The 18,683-nt window shown below is 39.0% G+C and overlaps 1 protein-coding gene across 1 annotated transcript; it reads right to left on the reverse strand.

Annotated features, from left to right (window-relative positions):
- Positions 1-95: 95 nt before the first annotated feature.
- LOC139709044 (uncharacterized) lies at positions 96-5,574 on the reverse strand. Its single transcript, XM_071621009.1, has 5 exons — positions 5,518-5,574; positions 3,422-3,949; positions 2,666-2,835; positions 1,975-2,079; positions 96-299 (listed from the first exon to the last, which is right to left on the reverse strand). The coding sequence occupies exons 2-5, from the start codon at positions 3,891-3,893 to the stop codon at positions 96-98; spliced, it is 951 nt and encodes a 316-aa protein (XP_071477110.1). The 5' UTR covers positions 3,894-3,949; positions 5,518-5,574.
- Positions 5,575-18,683: the final 13,109 nt, after the last annotated feature.

Raw genomic sequence — 18,683 nt, forward strand, 5'->3', positions numbered from 1 at the left:
TAAACAGCAAGGGATGAAAATGAGCTAAGTCAGTAGAACAGAATAACCAGATGTGAAAAATAATCTTTTTAGGCTCCATGCTCAACTTCTGGACATCATGTGAAATGAAGAGATTGATCAGTAAGATGACCACCTTGGTGACTTGTACTGACCTCTGCAACTGCGTGTCCAGAGTGGCTGCCAGCCGGCGGCAGCACCACGTAAATCCGCCTCTCCTGCAGCGTCTTTTGCCGTTCACCGAGTTTCTTTCGCAGCTCGGCTGACGTAGCATTTCGACAGTATGTCGTATCAGCTTCCACCTGCAGGGGGACAGAGTTTACATTTGATCTAGAGTACTACAAATACTTAAGGAAAAATTCACCTTGATACTATGTTGCTTTGTATGAAACAGAAAAATCAGAGAATTATACAATGTACCTATGAAAATTTAGGGGGCAAAAACTCTGACACACACACAAGTTATGAACTGTTTAAGTTTAAAGGAGACCTCCGGATGATTTTCAGATTTTTGCATATGAACAAATATAAATTAGTTATACTGAGGACAGAGTTTCAGAATTTATGATAATTGGGATGAAGACTTGGACCCCGTTTACAGTGCGAGGCTCGGCCGCGGCTCGGTCGCGGCTTGGTCGCGGCCGAGCCCACCTTCATTTCAGTGTAAACGCGCAAAAGGCCAAATGCGAGGCCAAAATTGGCCGCGCATTTGGCCAATTGGCCGCGCATTTGGCCACGCTCTGGAGGTGGTCTCGGAGCCCGGCCTTTTTTCAGTGTAAACGCAAACTGGGCCAAATGCGCGGCCAATTTTAGTCTGGCTTCCAAACCCTCTGCCTGCACTATTTCGCTATTCAGGATATTAACCCCCTCAACGTTGAAAACTAGCATGATTTAAGGTGGCTTTGTCCTGCAAAGGATTTTTTCCTTCGGCAAAGGCCTTTGCCCGTACGGCGACTTTGTCGCCACAAAATTCAGTTGGCAAAGGGTCTGAAATCCAGACAATACCAAATTGCATTAGTTTACAAGCAGAGCGCCACTACGACAAAATATTGAAAGATTTGAATCAAAAGCGCCGCCGAGCCCGGCAGTGTAATTGGACAAAATTGCGGGGCTCGGCCGCGGCTCGGCCCAGCCCCGCACTGTAAACGGGGTCTAAGAATATTTTCAAAATTTAGAACAAATTGCTATGAACAAGGATGATGACATGGCAGAGTCAATACAAGTATGCAGGAGTTGGGGCTCACGGAAGCAGAACACAAGAAGTGGGCATGCACAGATTATACACAGGTGAACTCGCAAGCGGTTTTGTCATGGAATTACACTGCTACATTTCTGAAATATGTGAACCTCCTATGTCATCATCCTTGTTCAGTGTAATTTGTTAAAGGTTTTTCAAAGTATTGTTTCTCTGATCAAAAACCACGATAAATTCAAAAAATCTATACATGGCGTTGTCGATTTATGTACTACACGATGGGAAATTATGAAAAATGTCTGGACTGTCCCTTTAAGAGAGTAAGACAAATTGGCAACTCCATGTGACATTGGTGTTTGGCAGCTCCATCTGGTTTAGCCTGGTCATTGGCAATGAAAACATAATGTATTATATACACAATTACATCTATGAATATAACATCATTCCATTCAACGCAAAGAAAAATGCATACAATATAACAAGAACCTCTTGATACTAGAATAGTCACTACTCATTACTTGGTCCGGAGGTGGTGGACTTTACTCTCTCTCTCTCTCTCTCTTGGTTCTTCATTTAAATACAAAATAACAAAGGAGAGAAAGAAAGAATGGAGAAAGAATGTGAAATATCAACAGGGAATTGATCACTGCTTCAACTGCACAGCTTTTTGAAGATCAATAAATAATCTAAGCCACCAAACCAAAAATATTTGTGTACATTTCATACATATCAAAGGAGATTACTGACTAAATAAGAAGGATGTTGAGAGAAAGAAAGATTACCGGGTATTCAGGAAATTTGAGGACCTCAAAAAGAGAGATTTGTGCTCCACAGTTCACTTTTTTGGTGCTTTGTGTCAGGACTCGTCGCTTGATATCTTCATCATCCTATGAGAGGAGGAGGTATAGAAAAATGTTTATTTCAATGGGACCCTCAAATTTTGAAATAACAATTATTCCCTTAATATGTATTTATTCAATATCTAAATTAAAGAGTATGTTCATACAGACATTAAAAAATGCACATCACAAAAACAATTATTTCCTCTTTCCTCCAATCAATGCTTGCTTTTTCATCACTTTATCCTGATACAATGAAAAACAAGACTGCCAAGGAAAATTTTAGATAAGGTGATCTTGATGAAACATTTTAAAGTGGGTTTTTATTTCAAACTAATAATTCACTTGAAGCAAAAACACATTTTCATTGTAAATTGAAAGTCAGTTAGGAAATGAGTCTCATAAAAGCTCTTATTACAGCACCTTTTTGTGTAAATGCAATGTAGTCAATGAATGTGATTTCATTCATAAACTTGAGCAGGCCTGTGCATAGTAGTGAAGTAATACCATTATTTCTGAGCTTTCTAGACAGGCAAACATAATAGGCTTCGTAAATAAATTGGTTCCAGCTACGAGGCTGAGACTCATGACTCCATGCACGGGATCATCTATGCCAATATGGGTCAGCACGTGCCTTTGTCTTCTCAGCATAGGCAAGCTTCTTCTTCACATTGCGATCTGGTCCGAACTCGCACTCAAGGCCTTTGCTTCCCAGCAGCATGAAGGGCACACAGTCAAACGGAACCACATTCTGGTTACCAATTTGAAGACTCCACAGGATTCGGTGTGGTCTCTCACTGGCATCTACAGGAAAGACCAGGGGAGTCATTTCATAAACAGCTGCTATGACAGGAACTCTTGCTGGAATGGCAAGTGTCGCGGTAATGACAAGAATCCTGCCTCCCAAATGGTTGTTGCTATGCGAGGAGACCATTCCAGCAAGGGTTGTTATACTATTAAACATCTTTCAGGAAATGGGGTCAAAAGGAGTCAAGGCCACACAAGTTACTGCTTTTACTGTACTTAGTTGAATACAACTTTTGAACAGGAAAATCTACAAGGTATCTTCATGATAATCATAATTGATACATGATGTGAAAAATACATGGAAGTCAAATTAGTAATTGCCATGCAAGTTTAAAACCTTATGTGACATAACCTGCAAATCCATAGCAGTTCATATACATGTAATAATTGATTCAAAGCAGTTTAATGGGAACAATAACATTTGGAATAAGTTTGCAATTAAATTTAAAAATACATAAAAATGAAAATTACATAGAAATGGCTACAGTATTTCAAATAAATCATTATTGTCTTCACAACGTAGTTTAATCTCTCTTGCATTCAAAATATGCTCAGCACTTTTGATGTAAGGCACCACACTGACCTGTATTGCCAAAGTTTCGTGTTGTTCTGAAAGTGATGAATTTTGTCGATGTCATTCTCTGGTACTTGTCTAAAACCTCCGCGGCCCCCTTGGCATCCTCTACGAAGCCACACCTGGGATCCACAATGCCCTTCACATGTGGCTTGAGGTCAAAGGTCTTCACTTGAAGAGCTTCCTCATGGGCTGCTGCATCGGGGGTCCCGTCCTCATGATACTCACAGTCTTGCCCCGACCCCAAGTCCATGGAGATGTTTGCTGCCTCATCTGTGGCTCCCTCTTGGTCCTGCGCCAAGTTTTCGGCCAAGTCTGGTCTGCTCCTCTTCCCACTCGCCTGTCCACCTGGGCAAGTGCTGAGCATGTAGTCATGATCGCAGCTTATTTCCACGGGCAAGGGTCCCACCTCGCCAATCAACACTTGCCCCTCAGAGATGGGACTGGCGGATTCCTCCTGTTCACCTGCCGCAGAAGCCATTTTGCTGTCCCCATCTACATACTTTTATCATTTCTACTATTATCTTGCACAGAATTCTGAAAAGGCAAAACCATAAATTTGAAATTGTTTATTTCTTTTAAATGGTTTTGTTAAATTATATTAACTTTTTAGATTACTGCTCCGATATACGGGTACACACATAGACCTGTAGCTTTGTGTTAAAAAAAAAAAAAAGGCGTCTACACTTATGTGTAGCTGGCGATCAAGTTTTGCACGGTGTTGAATAGTATCAGCTAGTTATCATGGTTAGAGTTGACCTATGAACAGCTTGAATATTGTCATTGCCTTGGTCATTCATTATTCATGTGTATTGGCTCTAGATCTACACCATCTTTGAATAATAGAGCAACTTCTCGTCTTCTGCCAGCAAACACTCAACCATGTCAACAGAAAACCCTGCCTGAGCTCTGTAGCTCCCTCAACCCAACAACCGGCTAAACAGACTTTCCTTTAAAGGGATTGTATAGTTTTGGTTGAGATATAATTTCAGGTTTCTAACGTTTTTTGGTACTTAAGATAAGGAGAAACCTCTTATGAAATATGAAAGAGCATGTAATTCCACGAGGAATACAACATTTATTTGATGAAAATTGGTTTTGAAATGGCTGAGATATCCAAAACAGAGCAATTCTAATAAGTGTGGGACCCACACTTTATTATGATCGCTTTAATTTGTTTGTTTTTTGTTGTTTCAGTCATTCCATACCCGATTTTCATCAAATAAACTTTGACTTCCTCTTTAAAATGGTATGCTCTGTACTATTTCATAAGTGTTTTCTTGGTATCTCGCAAAAAGTCAAAAGCCCAATTCTCATCTCCACCATTTTTACTGTACCATCCCTTTAATTCATTCCTGTTCTTACACAATCTTTGCAGTCACTATCAGACAGTCCTAAAAAGGATGGGTGCCTATAAAAGTAATTTTACACTCCATAGTAGAGTCCATGGTAAATTTATATCTGCATAGCTCCAATTCCAAACACACTGTCACTACTGACACTAGACTACTGTAAAGTTTATTGCTAAGCTAGTCTAAAAGTTTAGTTCTTCATTCATGGACCTCAACAACAGCTCAATATTCTAACGTTAGTCTATAAATATAATCTGACAATTTCAAAGCCAAATCTGATCTTGGACTTGGTGAAAAAGTAAATGTGCCTCCTTTACTAAACTTAACGAAGTTAGACCTAAATTTACTTGTTTACATTTAGGCGCCTTACATTTCTCTGTACATTTCATGCTGGTCCATCGAAACTATTTTAATAACTTTGCCCAGACATGCCCCAGTCTACTGTACTACAGTACTAGTAGAGCTCTACTAACGTTAGAGTAGGCCTATACCACAGTTTCTAGGCCTACTGCATAATCATATGCGTAGCAAGGTCTTGGTGGCCTACACTGATTCTAATTAGCGGGACTACAACACATCCACCGAAGCGATTCACTCCGTGCATTACGCATCAGCCTCTAGTCTCAGGACCCCAGGATCAGGCAAGACGAATTTTGAGCTCGAGTTTGGTAGCAAAACCTAGTCTTAGTTCGTGCTCGGCAGTACAGTATTTTCCATCTCAGGTAATAGACATCAATAGGTAGCCGTACATACCTCAACGAACTTGATAAAGTCAAATCGTCGACACTTTGATGTATAGATGCATGGATTGAATGGCGCGGGAAATTTGAGCTCATCATCACATCCACATTATGTGCACTGCTACTATAGTACGAGCTGCATTATATCACGATTTGGTGTCTGTTTCAGACTCTGATCTCGATCTCCCGGTCGGGTTAAGAAGTTGTTGGTTGTTGTTGTTGTTGTTGTGGTTGTTGTGGTTGTTGTGGTTGTTGTGGTTGTTGCTGCTATTGTTGTTGTTGTTGCTGCTGCTGCTGCTGTTGTTTTTGTTGTTATTGCTGCTGCTGCTGCTGCTCGTTAGTTGTTGATGCTGTTGTTTTTGATTGATTGATAATGGTTTATTGGAACAAACATGCAAAGTAGTAGCCCGAAGGCTAAATTATAATGCATCACATGAAAAACGTATAAATTACATCAAACAACAGACATTATATAAACATTTTAACAATAACAAATACACCACATTTCCCTATGATTGATTCAATGCAATATAAAAATTCAATAAATATGATGCATATCATCTGTTAAAAAAAAACAAAAAAACCCCTCATTAACCATTAACACTTTGATACTCAAATAACTGTGTTTGCATTCATTTTTAACTGAACTTAACGTCAATTCCCCAAATCCTTGTACTCATATCAATTATTACAGAAAACACAAAACAAAGAATACTTTACAATACAAATACACAAACTAATAAATTATTTCTTATTGCACGAGCACCGTATGATATAAATTCACGAGGGTGAGTATACTACTCATAAGATACCTGTACATTTAATGGCAAAATGCGATCTCTATCTTGCATTATAGAGGGTGATCACTGGTGGGTAACAAAAGTGGGAAATCAGCAGGACTAATAATGCACCAGTATGTTGTGTGGGCGTAATGGTGTGTATGAAAAAAAAACATAACAGAAAAAGCAAGTGAAAATGCCAAAAAGGGAAAGAGGGGGAGGGAGTGCAAGTGAGGTATTGAAAGAGAGAGTGTGAATACCAAACTCTGATCACCTGTGTTTTTGTTATGATGTAATGTTTACAGCATACCCAATCTGTAAATCTACATATCATATCACAAAACCTCATCTCACAATAACTATATTTCACCTATTTCCCCCATATAAACACCTATTTCATAATCCCTACTATCTCCTCCACAATACAACTCCATGTACAATCCAATCCCATAACTCAGCGAAACACATATATCTCAACATAATACATGTACCACTATCTAATTCACATAAAACATCAAACAGTAAAGGCATAAATTCATAAAATGAGCATTAACGTGAACATATACTGGCAATAAGATATAACATAATTGATAAGAACTAAAAAAAAAAATGTCATTAGCAAACAACATTAGCATTGAGTTAGCATTGATGGTTCAATATTGGAGGAGGTTGACAACTTCAAGTATCTTGGGGTGAGAATGCAGCAAAATGGTGATAACAGCAGGGAAATTAAAAGCCGACTAGCTATGGGTTTGAAGGCATTGAATGCCATGAAGAAACTGTGGCAAGGACAAGACAAGGAGACAAAACTCAGAGTTCTCAGAGCCTGCATTTTCCCAATTGCAACCTACGCATCCGAAGCTTGGGTTCTACGGAAGGCAGATGGGAAAAGAATCTGTGCATTTAAAAATAAATGTTATCACAGAATTTTGAGTCCCGTGGGTGGAACGACGAACAAATGAAGACATCAGAAAGGTACTCAATGTATACCTAGTGACTGGCTACTGAAGTGTAAAGAAACAGAAGCTGGGATATTTTGGGCATATTATGAGACACAGTGGGATGAAAAAGAGAGTCCTTATGGCCCAATTCCCTGGAAAGCGTAGTAGAGGGAGACCCAGATATAGATGGGACAGAACGGTGAGGGAGACATTTGGTTCTACATGGAGAAAGCAGCTAGAAAGGCTCAAAACAGACGTTTGTATCATGCTGCCGTGTAGTCCAAGAGCATTAGGTCAAAAAAGGCCTTAACCTGGACATTTTTGGTAACAGGCTGATTTTTTCAGGATAGGTCCAGAAAAATGTCTAGAATAACATACTAAAAGTCCTCATGAATCCTCCTTGAGCGTTTTCCGCAATCCAAGATGGCATCCAAAATGGCCGCCATTTCCAGAATTTCTTATAACTTTTCAACCAGAGAACCCAAATACAAAATTAAAATGTCTAAATATATGTTTTGAAGCATGAAGAACTCAATAAAACACATATCAAGAGATGTTGATGCACGCAAGTACCGAAATCCAAGATGGCGTCCAAAATGGCCGCCATTTTTTGAAATTCTTATAGCTTTTCAGTCAGGTAACCCAAATACGAAATTTATATGTCTAAATATATGTTTTGAAGCATGAAGAACTCATTGAAACACATATCAAGAGATATTGATGCACGCAAGTACCGAAATCCAAGATGGCGTCCAAAATGGCTGCCATTTTCTGAAATTGTTATAGCTTTTCAGCCAGGTAACCTAAATACAAAATTTAAGTGTCTAGATATATGTTTTGAAGGATGAAGAACTCAATAAAATACATTTTAAGAGATGTTGACGCACACAAGTACCGTAATCCAATATGGCAACCAAAATGGCCGCCATTTCCTGAAATTTTTATAACCTTTCAACTAGAGAACCCAATACACAGTTTAAGTGTCTTTACACGTTTCGAAACATGAATAACTCAATAAAATACATATTAAGATATTTAGACGCACGAATGTGCTGATTTTAACGCTCGAGCTCTTCCTTATATGGAAAATGGGGTGCAACCAATTTTATCTCACAATTATGTAAATAAATGTCAATATATTTTATAAGAAACTTTTTATTTAAAATATAGTTCTTATGTGTAACGTATACAAATAAAAGCATTTGCATGTTAACGTCAAGGAGTGTGTCCTTGTTACGAGAGAAATATTTCACCAACAGATTTGTTGCTAAACATAAAGCCTATACTAGAAGGCAATATCCGTTTACCACATGGTCTATTTTCGTCACCTTAAGCACATGAGATGAAAATTTAGTGCTAGCCCCTTTTTATTACCAATGCATTTGATGTCTACCATGAGGTGAGTTCCAGTTGAAACTGTCAGTTATCACTTGAGAAATAAAAACAATTCTTTGAAAAGTAAAGTTATTTGTGCATGGAGGGGGATACTCCTCCACCATACGAGGGACCTTTTTTCTTTCTTTTTTTTACTCGAAAGTGAAATACATAGTGCAAGCGTTTGGTAAGATATTGAATTATTTCCATCAAAGAGTAGGAAATTGGATATAAAGTAGTATTCAGGGAAATGGGCAATATGATCATGGAAGGGTGTGGGGGGGTCCCCTCCCCCTCCCCCTCCCCCCCCCCCCCCAACATGAGGGAGATTTTGCATTTTCAGACCTGATATTCAGACATCCTGATGCACCCTATTGGTGAAATATTAGATTTTTGTTTCCATCAAAAAAGGAAAAAAAAGATATACAATCATGGATGTGCGCGGTCACAGGGTTGCCTGCTCCCACACGAGGGAAAATTTCGTATTTTCACAGAGCTGTTGCATCCATTTGATGAAATACCCGATATTTGTTTTCTATTTGAAAACGTGAGGAAAAATATATATTCAGGAAAGTGTCGGGGAGGGAGAAGTGTGAAAGGAGAATACTCCTTCCCATACCTCAGAAATTTTTGTATTTTCCAATTTGAAATTCAGAGATTTAGCGGACTCTTTGGTGAAATATCTGAGATTTGCTTTTGTCCTAAAAGTACGAAATTAATACTTATGGAAATATGCGGGGGAGGCGTATGAGGTGATGCACCTTCCCACAAAATGGAGATTTGTTGTTTTTTTCAGGTTACGAGTTTTATGGTGCGCTCTGTTGATGAAACACTAGATTTTTGTTTCTAATAAAAAGTGTAAGTAGAATAAAGACTAGTATATTCAAGGCAATGAGCTAGTAGATTATGGGGGGGGGGTCACTTTCGACTGGAGGGAGTTTTGCATTTCGATGATCATCATTAAACGGCCTAATGCACCCTTGGTGTTATATGGAGAAAATTATCCATTCTCGAAGAGTAGATAATAATAAATGATATAATAAATAATAATAAATAATAATAATAATGCATCAAAATCTCTTGATATGTGTTTCAATGAGTTCTTCATGCTTCAAAACATATATTTAGACATTTAAATTTCGTATTTGGGTTACCTGACTGAAAAGCTATAAGAATTTCAGAAAATGGCGGCCATTTTGGACGCCATCTTGGATTTCGGTACTTGCGTGCATCAACATCTCTTGATATGTATTTTATTGAGTTCTTCATGCTTTAAAACATATATTTAGACATTTAAATTTTGTATTTGGTTTCTCTGGTTGAAAAGTTACAAGAATTTCTGGAAATGGCGGCCATTTTGGACGCCATCTTGGATTGCGGAAAACGCTCAAGGAGGATTCATGAGGACTTTTAGTATGTTATTCTAGACATTTTTCTGGACTTATCCTGAAAAAATCAGCTTGTTACCAAAAATGTCCAGGTTAAAACTAATACTCTTGGACTAGTGAGGGAAGCTATACGCTTCCCTCACGGCTGCTGCTGCTGCTGTTATTGCTGCTGCTGCTGCTCTTGTTAGTTGTTAACTTGTTGATGCTGTTGTTTTGTGTTTAGCAATTCTCCTTATCATTTAAGGAAACATAACACTGCTCTATAAATTCTCTTCAGTTTTTTCCTTTTTTTCACATGAAAAAGGTGCATAGTAGGCCTACTTATAAATAAAGATCCTTTGCAGCTGCGCAGGTGCAACTGTCGGCACGTGCGTCTATAGTGGGAAATAGTGGGCAAGATAATATTATGTTAATAATGATTATCGCTAGGCCCTATACGATGTGCTCAACATTTGTTGAAACAAGTTTTCTTTGTTGTTACCGTTCTCACTTATCCAAACTCCAAACATCTTGTCCGGGTTCAAGATCCGTGAAGACGAAACATATTACATGTATACTGTAGTATACCTGTTTCTTTTTTTTCTTCTTCTTCTTTTTTTAACTCTTTAGGCCTAATGAAGTAAAATTGTATGAAATTTCAATTTCACATGTCAAAGAGACTGAAGGATAGAAGAAGAAGGAAAAGAAGAAGAAGATATTTAATATGAAAAAGCAGCGTCTACTACATAAACATACGGTGTGTACATAATTTGAGATTACAATTGCGAGTGATTTTCACTAGTTTCGCGACTGTTTTAATTCTTACAGTGGTTATGAATGGAAATATACAGTTGTACATAATTATATCATATACATGCATGTACAGTTTTTACAAACGAGGCTGAAGAACGGAACCCTGTTTTGAAGTTCGGAAAAAAATTTAAAAACCTTTGGATTGTTGCAACATGTACAATAACGATCTATTCCAAGGTAGGCTAAACGAGGTCTAGTGTGCATGGAATATTTTCAACCGCTTTATTTGAAACGATATATACATGCTAATTCTGCCATTCTCATTTGTGCATCTGCACTCTAATTTATTTCACAAGTTAGTCACTAAAAACAACATGAAAAAAGGTGGCATGGTCACAGTTTACAAGAAAATGAAAATAAACATAACTATAGACCGATTCGGGTTCGTTGAGGGCAGCAGACAATTTGTGGCACTGTACTGGGCGCAGCCATATATTAGCGCATTTTGAGGTGTCTTAGCCGACCCCCCTCCCCTCTCCCCCACCCCCTTCCGCGCACGGAATGAAAAACTGATGCATGGTCGTTTTAGCCAACAGGCGTCTCGTACTGAGTGCGCGAATGCTTGCTTAGTGCGCGAACCTTTGTTACAAGTTCGTGATAACCTTTGTTATAAAATGGGTTCAAGAATGTAGCCAATTGGAAGCGCTGAAATGAGTCACGTGTGCGTGCATTAATTTTTACTATCATGCACGGCCTTGCAAAAAAGCGTAAAGTCACTGACGTCACAATGTTTACACTAGCAGTGCGCACTTAATCAGTTGTTACAAGTGCGTCGCGCGCTACCATACGCGCTGTCAATCCTGTAAACAACTTCTCGTTCGGGCTGCCAGCCGGCCTTTCTTGTGCACAACAATCATGTGGCGTACGTATACGCTTATACGTACAGTACTTACATGTGCGGGATTTCCGAGTGCGACGTGCGTAAATGTTTGGGACGAACATCCTCGGACGTCTTGACCCACAAAGGTACGTGAAAAACGCTGACAAATGCTGTTAGTTTTCGAATTTTCGACCCATTTTATAAAACAAATGATGCACAGGATTATTTCGTGGCGTTAGTGGAGGCGTAGCTCACTCTCGGGTATTTACAATGTAGTGCAACATGCACTCGGCTTCGCCTCGTGCATGTTTCACAATTGTAAATACCCTCGAGTGCACTATACGCCTACACTAACGCACTCTATCCTGTGCATCATTTGTATATTATAAAATGGGTTCAAGAATGTAGCCAATTGGAAGCGCTGAAATGAGTCACGTGTGCGTGCATTAATTTCTTAGTAAATGCACGGCCGGGGCCTGACGTACGTCACAATGTTTACACTAGCAGTGCGCATCCACTCAATAGCCGGGTTCACACGTACACCAATTAGCGGGATACAAATCTCGAGATTTGCATCGCGATCGTCATCCCGAGTTTTTTGCACGTGTGGACAGAAAAAACCCGAAAATTAGCGGGATAAGCATCGCGATGCTAATCCCAAGAAATCTTGCGCTGGTTCGTCAATTAGCGGGATAATTGGCCCCGCGCTGGTACGTGTGAACGGTCGGGATTAGAATCTCGAGTTTTTACATCCCATCATGCAATGCGCACATCACAACAGCGAGGCCTCTGCGAAGAGGTCCTTCACCTCTTTGGAGCACAACAACAACAGCGCGCGAACCACACCACTGACGCGTAAAAGACAGTGGACAAAGGTATTAGTGCGCGCAGGCAGTGATAGAGAAGGGCGCTGTGTGACCCAGTTTGCAGGCTTTGTTGCTGTCTCTATTATCAATTAGCGGGATAATTCGGTACGTGTGGACGCTCGCCAAATTAGCGGGATACCGATCGCGATCGCTATCCCGCTAATTTAGTACGTGTGGACGCTCGCAAAAAAACTCGGGATGTGCATCGCGATCGTCATCCCGCTATTTTGTACGTGTGAACCCGGCTAATCAGTTGTTACAAGTGCGTCACGCGCTACTATACGCGCTGTCAATCCTGTAAACAACTTATCCCATGTAATTCGGGCTGCCACAACAGCCGGCGGCCTTTCTTGTGCATAACATGTGGCGTACGTATACTCTTATACGTACGTACAGTACTTATGTGCGGGATTTCCGAGTGCGACGTGCGTAAATGTTTGGGACGAACATCTTCGGACATCTTGACTTTTGAGCGAGTGCTACATGTAGCTGACTGGTATTGACCCACAAAGGTACGTGAATAATGCTGTTAGTTTTCGACCCATTTTATAAAACAAATGATGCACAGGATTATTTCGTGGCGTTAGTGAAGGTGCGGCTCACTCTCGAGTATTGACAACAGTTGCAAACATGCACTCGGCTGCGCCTCGTGCATGTCGCACCATTGTCAATACTCTCGAGCGCGCCGCACCTTCACTAACACACTCTATCCTGCGCATCATTTGTATATTACAAGTGCGTGATAAACATGTTGCCCGGGGGCGTGTTTTTTTTAGACGGCACAGATTGGGGACCCTATCCCTAAACCTAACCCTAATCCTAATCCTAACCCTATAAACCATCAAACCCTAACCCTAACCCTAACCCTGACCCCAACCCTAACCCTAACCCTAACCATAACCATAAACCCTAACCCAACGTTTTTCCCATAGGTTTAACACGCGCCATGCCCCAATCTGTGCCGTCTTTAAAAAAAACGCTGCCCGGGGATGGGGGAGAGGAAGGGGGGGGGGGGGGGGGACGGCTAAGACACCTCAAAACAATGAGTTCATGGCTGCGCCCAGTGCCACAAATTGTCGGCTGCCCTCAACGAACCCGAATCGGTGTATACAAGCACAAATTGTTTGTAGCTGTACACACTCCTGTGTTCAGAAATCATCAACAAGATCCCTTTAAAAAGTCTACAAGCTACCAGGTATCCTAACCAAGTAAATGTTCTTGTTGACAAAATGAGGACACTTTATATCGTACATATTAAATGCGCACACATACCCTTCTTCGTCCATCCAATTATTAACACGTCTGCATAAACACGTATTACCCGATCTTATACAAGTTTAAACTTTTGTATAGTATAATTTTTCGACAACGATGTGAAACCGATGGTATACACCACGCACAAGTACAATGTATAGTCCTGTGATAAAAATGATTCGTGTTCTCTTCGTGAATTCTTTCCAAATTTGAAATATCAAATGATCGACAAGGAACATTAATTGACTGTCCGTTTACACAAGAATAAAAACTTCTTTAGGCCTATATAATAGTTCAGTTATAACAGAAACTTTAAGAATTTACTGGTAGGGAACACCGCTTGATATCAATCACAATGCAAGATATACATGTGAGATGAATTGGATCGCGAGTGAAGCGTTCATAATAGTGTTGCATTTGGCGATTTGCCGATATAGGTTTGGGCAGGTTTGTGGGTTTGAGCATGAATAAATGCGAGACTTGACATAATATATTGTTGACTGAGTCGGACAAGCGGACACGCGCGGAACAAGAGCTGAAATACCGCGATTTAGTCATTCAGTTATCTGTGAATATTTATTTTTCTTACCTTTTTGACAGAAAAAAAGGTCCAAATTTTTTAACCAAAGGTGCACACCAGATCGCTGAATTTCAAGTCTGAAGTGAAACATCTCGTGGTGTTGGAAGGGGGGTACCCCTCGTCCCCCTCCGACACCCTGATATCTCCGCTCAGTCGCACAGATATTCCAAGTCCACTTGCACCCCCCGTGAAAACGGATCGATGCCTCTGGGTTTTGACCATAATTATGGTCGAATATTTGTTAGACGTTTTGTTAGATGTTTGCTAGATTTGGTTTGATGAGAAGTTGAAGACAGACTTTCTTGTGGCTTCTATAGAGAGAAGGAGTGTATACCATTATCATACAGACCTGCTCTAACTTTAATCTCCATATGGAATTCAGCAAAAGCCTTTATTGTTAATACAAGTCCCATTTTCGTCAACATCAGTGCACGAGAATACAATATTGTCAATATTATTCAGCAATGACATTCTTGATTACTTTTCATAGAAAACCGTTGTTTTTCAATGTTCGCAAATGCAAAGAATGATGTAAAAATGTCAAATTCATCTTTGAAAATTAAAACTTCTGATGGATCTCGACGAGTAAATCGTTATAAACCTGCGCGAAATGAAATAAAAACACACATACACACACGCACGCACACACACACACACACACACACACACACACACACACACAAACAAACAAAGAAACATAAGGGGCAAGGTCGATGCCCAATGTCCTGGTTTCGCTTGAATCTTGCCGCTTCTCCATTACAGCTGAGAAATCAAGTTTAACCCTATTAAGCCCAAGCTATTTTGACCCCTCGCAGGCCCAAGGGGGGGGGGGGGGGCACATTGTGCCCCCCCCTATATACCTTTTTTATTATTTGATGTATCATCGTCATATTTGGCACATGAGTAGAGTAATTCATACTCTACATGAACATACATTTGAATTTTCTCAAGGTCACCCATGGAGGGCGCTATTTACCAAAATATAAAGAAATACATAGGAAATAGGCTTAAAACAATTTTTCTGTATAATTTCTTTATCCCTATTTTATATGTATCATTATAGATCAATCATTTTCATATTTGCCACAAATGATAAGCAAGTGGAATCTTATTATTTGTTATGATTGAAATTTCTCAAGGTCACCACGTGGGGGCGCTATCCATATCAACGTAAAGAAATACATTATGAGACCTGAGATGAAATGTTTGGGATGGGTACATGTATAGTTATGACATTTCATATTTGCATAATAGTGGAACTTGGAGATTGCAAATTTATAATATGATAAACTAATGATATTAGAGGCATAACTTGGGTGAAGGAATCAAAATAACACAAAATAGAAGGGCAATCTTTGGAAAATATCATTGTTTTCAGTTATCTCTATTATATCTATTGTTTTATGCCTTTGTCAGATAAAAACAAAGGAAATAATAAGAAAAACTTTCCAATACCATAATTACTTCAAATTTGGCTCCTTCAGCAAATTTCAGCCAAGAAACACCCATTTCATACACTGTAATGCTGTTAAATGAAATGGGAACAGAAAAAAGATGCAAAATCTGACTGACAAACTTGTCAGTTTGTGGTTGCCATGGCAACCAGCAATACCAAATATAGCTAAATTATATATCAAAATGTTTGCAATAAGATTTTAGGAAAAGTCACCAAATTTGGTTGAAATCGGATTAACGGCGAAGGAGTGGCAAAGGAAAATCTGGTAGGGGGGGGGGGGCACAATGTGCCCTCCCTTGGGCTTTATAGGGTTAAGGGAATATGAGCAACTGCTATTTGGCTTTCATGCGGCCTGTTTTGTCGTATATGCTGTTCTCGTCGTCTTCACTTGCATTTGACGCACCAACCTCGCAACACAGCCCTGAAATCCGTGAGTCGAAACCAGTAGATCGCTGGATTCAGAACGGTATTGAGTAACGGGAGAGACAGGCAAACCTGTTCTACAAATAGATATGAGTTTGAGATCATGATTCTTTCACTGTCATGACCGTGGACAGGCGAATACGCCAAAATGATCATGACGGTTTGAGGGCACACACATAATGTAGTCGTCACGGAAATTAAAACAAACGTAATTAAGATTCTCTTATTAGTCTCATTTCTCAGTGATAGATTCACATTTCGAGATGATGACTCAATTGTTCTATAAATTGTGTAATATATTGCCACAATGGCCACTTGGCTGGCGAGAATGGTATAACTGCAGACCCCAAAATAGTATGAGACGTTATTGGAAAAAAATAAGTGATGAAGCATAGTAGTCCGACAACAAGCCAAGTTAAAACAGCTGATAGGATCAGCCTTCTTGGAGTGACCCAATTGTTGTGACCAAGCGGGTCGAGACGTATCACAATCAGCCGATGGATAGCTAGTTCTAGTGTAGTCAATACCGACATAACCACGGTGGACACATACTGGTCTACACTAACCACTAGCCAGTAGCCACTGATCTGATTGAGGAAACACAGCAAACAGAGACCAACAACCTATGGTTAAAACAATTATTTAATGATATTCCTCAAACGTATGAAATCTTAATCTTTTCAGCGTCTCGGTCTAATTGATAATGGGTATGACGCTATGGTGTTATTGTTGTTGTTTCTTGTGCTATTAGGCACAAAAGTTGTTAAATGCATTGAAAAGAGACAATGTATTGTCACAAGTATAAAGTGATATACATGTATCACATCATAAGTGACTGAACGCATAATCATATTCTGCAAACGACAAATTTCGGAATTGATATTCATAAACATAAAAAAAGTCACAGAAGATATAATCGGACTCACGAATTTCACGTATGGAAACAGACCTTTTTAACAACAAATCATTCTTTATTTCTACGGAGAGATACTTTAAGATAATTAAAAGAAGAACAATGGAAACAAACCTCATAATCTGCCTTGTAAACATAAATAAGCCATCCAAATCCACAAAGAGCAGTAAGACAATCAGATAAGGCCAAGTTGAATATGAGAATGTTCTGTTTCCTCCGCAAGTGGCTACTTGCAAGAATTGCGAACATTGTAAAACTGTTGACGATAATCGCGAAAAAAGATATTAAAATTGCATAGTAGAGTAGAATCTTTTGCCACAAACTTTCTTGTGCAAATGAGTCATAGAAGTCTAGATACTCCGACGATGAACTTCCGTATTCCATCCACGATGGAGTTATGTTTTTCATCTTGCTAGAGAGTTTCGTAAAGACGCCAAGTAGTATCGGGTAAATAGTGAATATTGTGACGAGTGCACAATTACCAACTCACTTTCTTCCTTCTGGTAAATATCGGGAGTGCAAAGCAATGATATACGGGTTTATAAAATTGATTAAAAAATAATAGCCAATCAGAAGCGCCGAAATGAGTCACGTGCCTGCTCCTAATTCTTACTAAAAATAATTATCTCTCTAAAAAAAAAAATCGAGTGAAAATATTCACTCTTAAAGGAGTGAATACAAAAAAGAGTGAATTTAAAGTGAAATTGGAGTGAATTTCGAGTGAAAATGTTCATATTCACTCATTTTGGAGTGACCTCAGGGATCACTCGAAGATTTTGGAGTGATCCCTGACGTCACTCTAAAACGAGTGAAAATTAACATTTTCACTCGAAATTCTCTCCAATTTCACTCTAAATTCACTCTTTTTTGTATTCACTCTTTTAAGAGTGAAAATTTTCACTCGATTTTTTTTAGAGAGGGTATGCACGGGATGCAAGAAGTGTGCAGAAAAATAAAATATCAGCACGACATGTTTATGGCAGAGTTACATCGATTTCTCCTTAACACATCAGCATACATTAATTTTGTTGAAAATATATGAAATACTATGATAAACTTGCACACTTCAGACACATAATTTACATTTCTCTCTTGCACTTAGGGCCAAATATTGATGTATTTTCTTAGGTGTGATGAGTACGCGTGACTGCATCTTAATGATTTGAAGTATTTAACCATCTATGTCGGTTGTGGTTACTGTCATTAATCTATCTATTGTTGTTTGTTTGTTTGTTTGTTTGTTTGTTTGTTTGTTTTGCAACTGGGTACTTTTTTTTCCCTCACTGGGATATTTATTATTCTCTTTCATCTATACACATATTACAACATATTTCAAATAACATCATGCTTTTTTTTCGAATTCAATACAATATACATCAAGAAAAAAGGTGTCTAAAAAGACACAATTTTTTTCTGAAACACTTGCAACTTATGATTATTTCTTGCGATAAATTTCTCTCTATCATAATATTCCCTTATACTATATTTACATAAATCAAAATGAGGTATTATTTTTCTTATTTTACAAACATAAATTTCATATCTCACAAGCATGGTAATACAATTCAATGCCGAATTGTTAATACCCCCAAA

The sequence above is a fragment of the Diadema antillarum genome, unplaced genomic scaffold (genome assembly GCF_040938485.1).
Source record: "Diadema antillarum isolate AM-2024a unplaced genomic scaffold, OU_Dant_1.0 seq00001401_RagTag, whole genome shotgun sequence".
Taxonomy (NCBI): domain Eukaryota; kingdom Metazoa; phylum Echinodermata; class Echinoidea; order Diadematoida; family Diadematidae; genus Diadema; species Diadema antillarum.

Excerpts from the sequence above, each read along its gene's own strand:
- LOC139709044 (XM_071621009.1), bottom strand. The coding sequence starts at position 3,893 with ATGGCTTCTGCGGCAGGTGAACAGGAGGAATCCGCCAGTCCCATCTCT. Across the intron at positions 2,080-2,665 it reads CCTATGCTGAGAAGACAAAG|GATGATGAAGATATCAAGCG; the intron begins GCACGTGCTGAC and ends CTCCTCTCATAG. Across the intron at positions 300-1,974 it reads TCAAATTTCCTGAATACCCG|GTGGAAGCTGATACGACATA; the intron begins GTAATCTTTCTT and ends GTCCCCCTGCAG.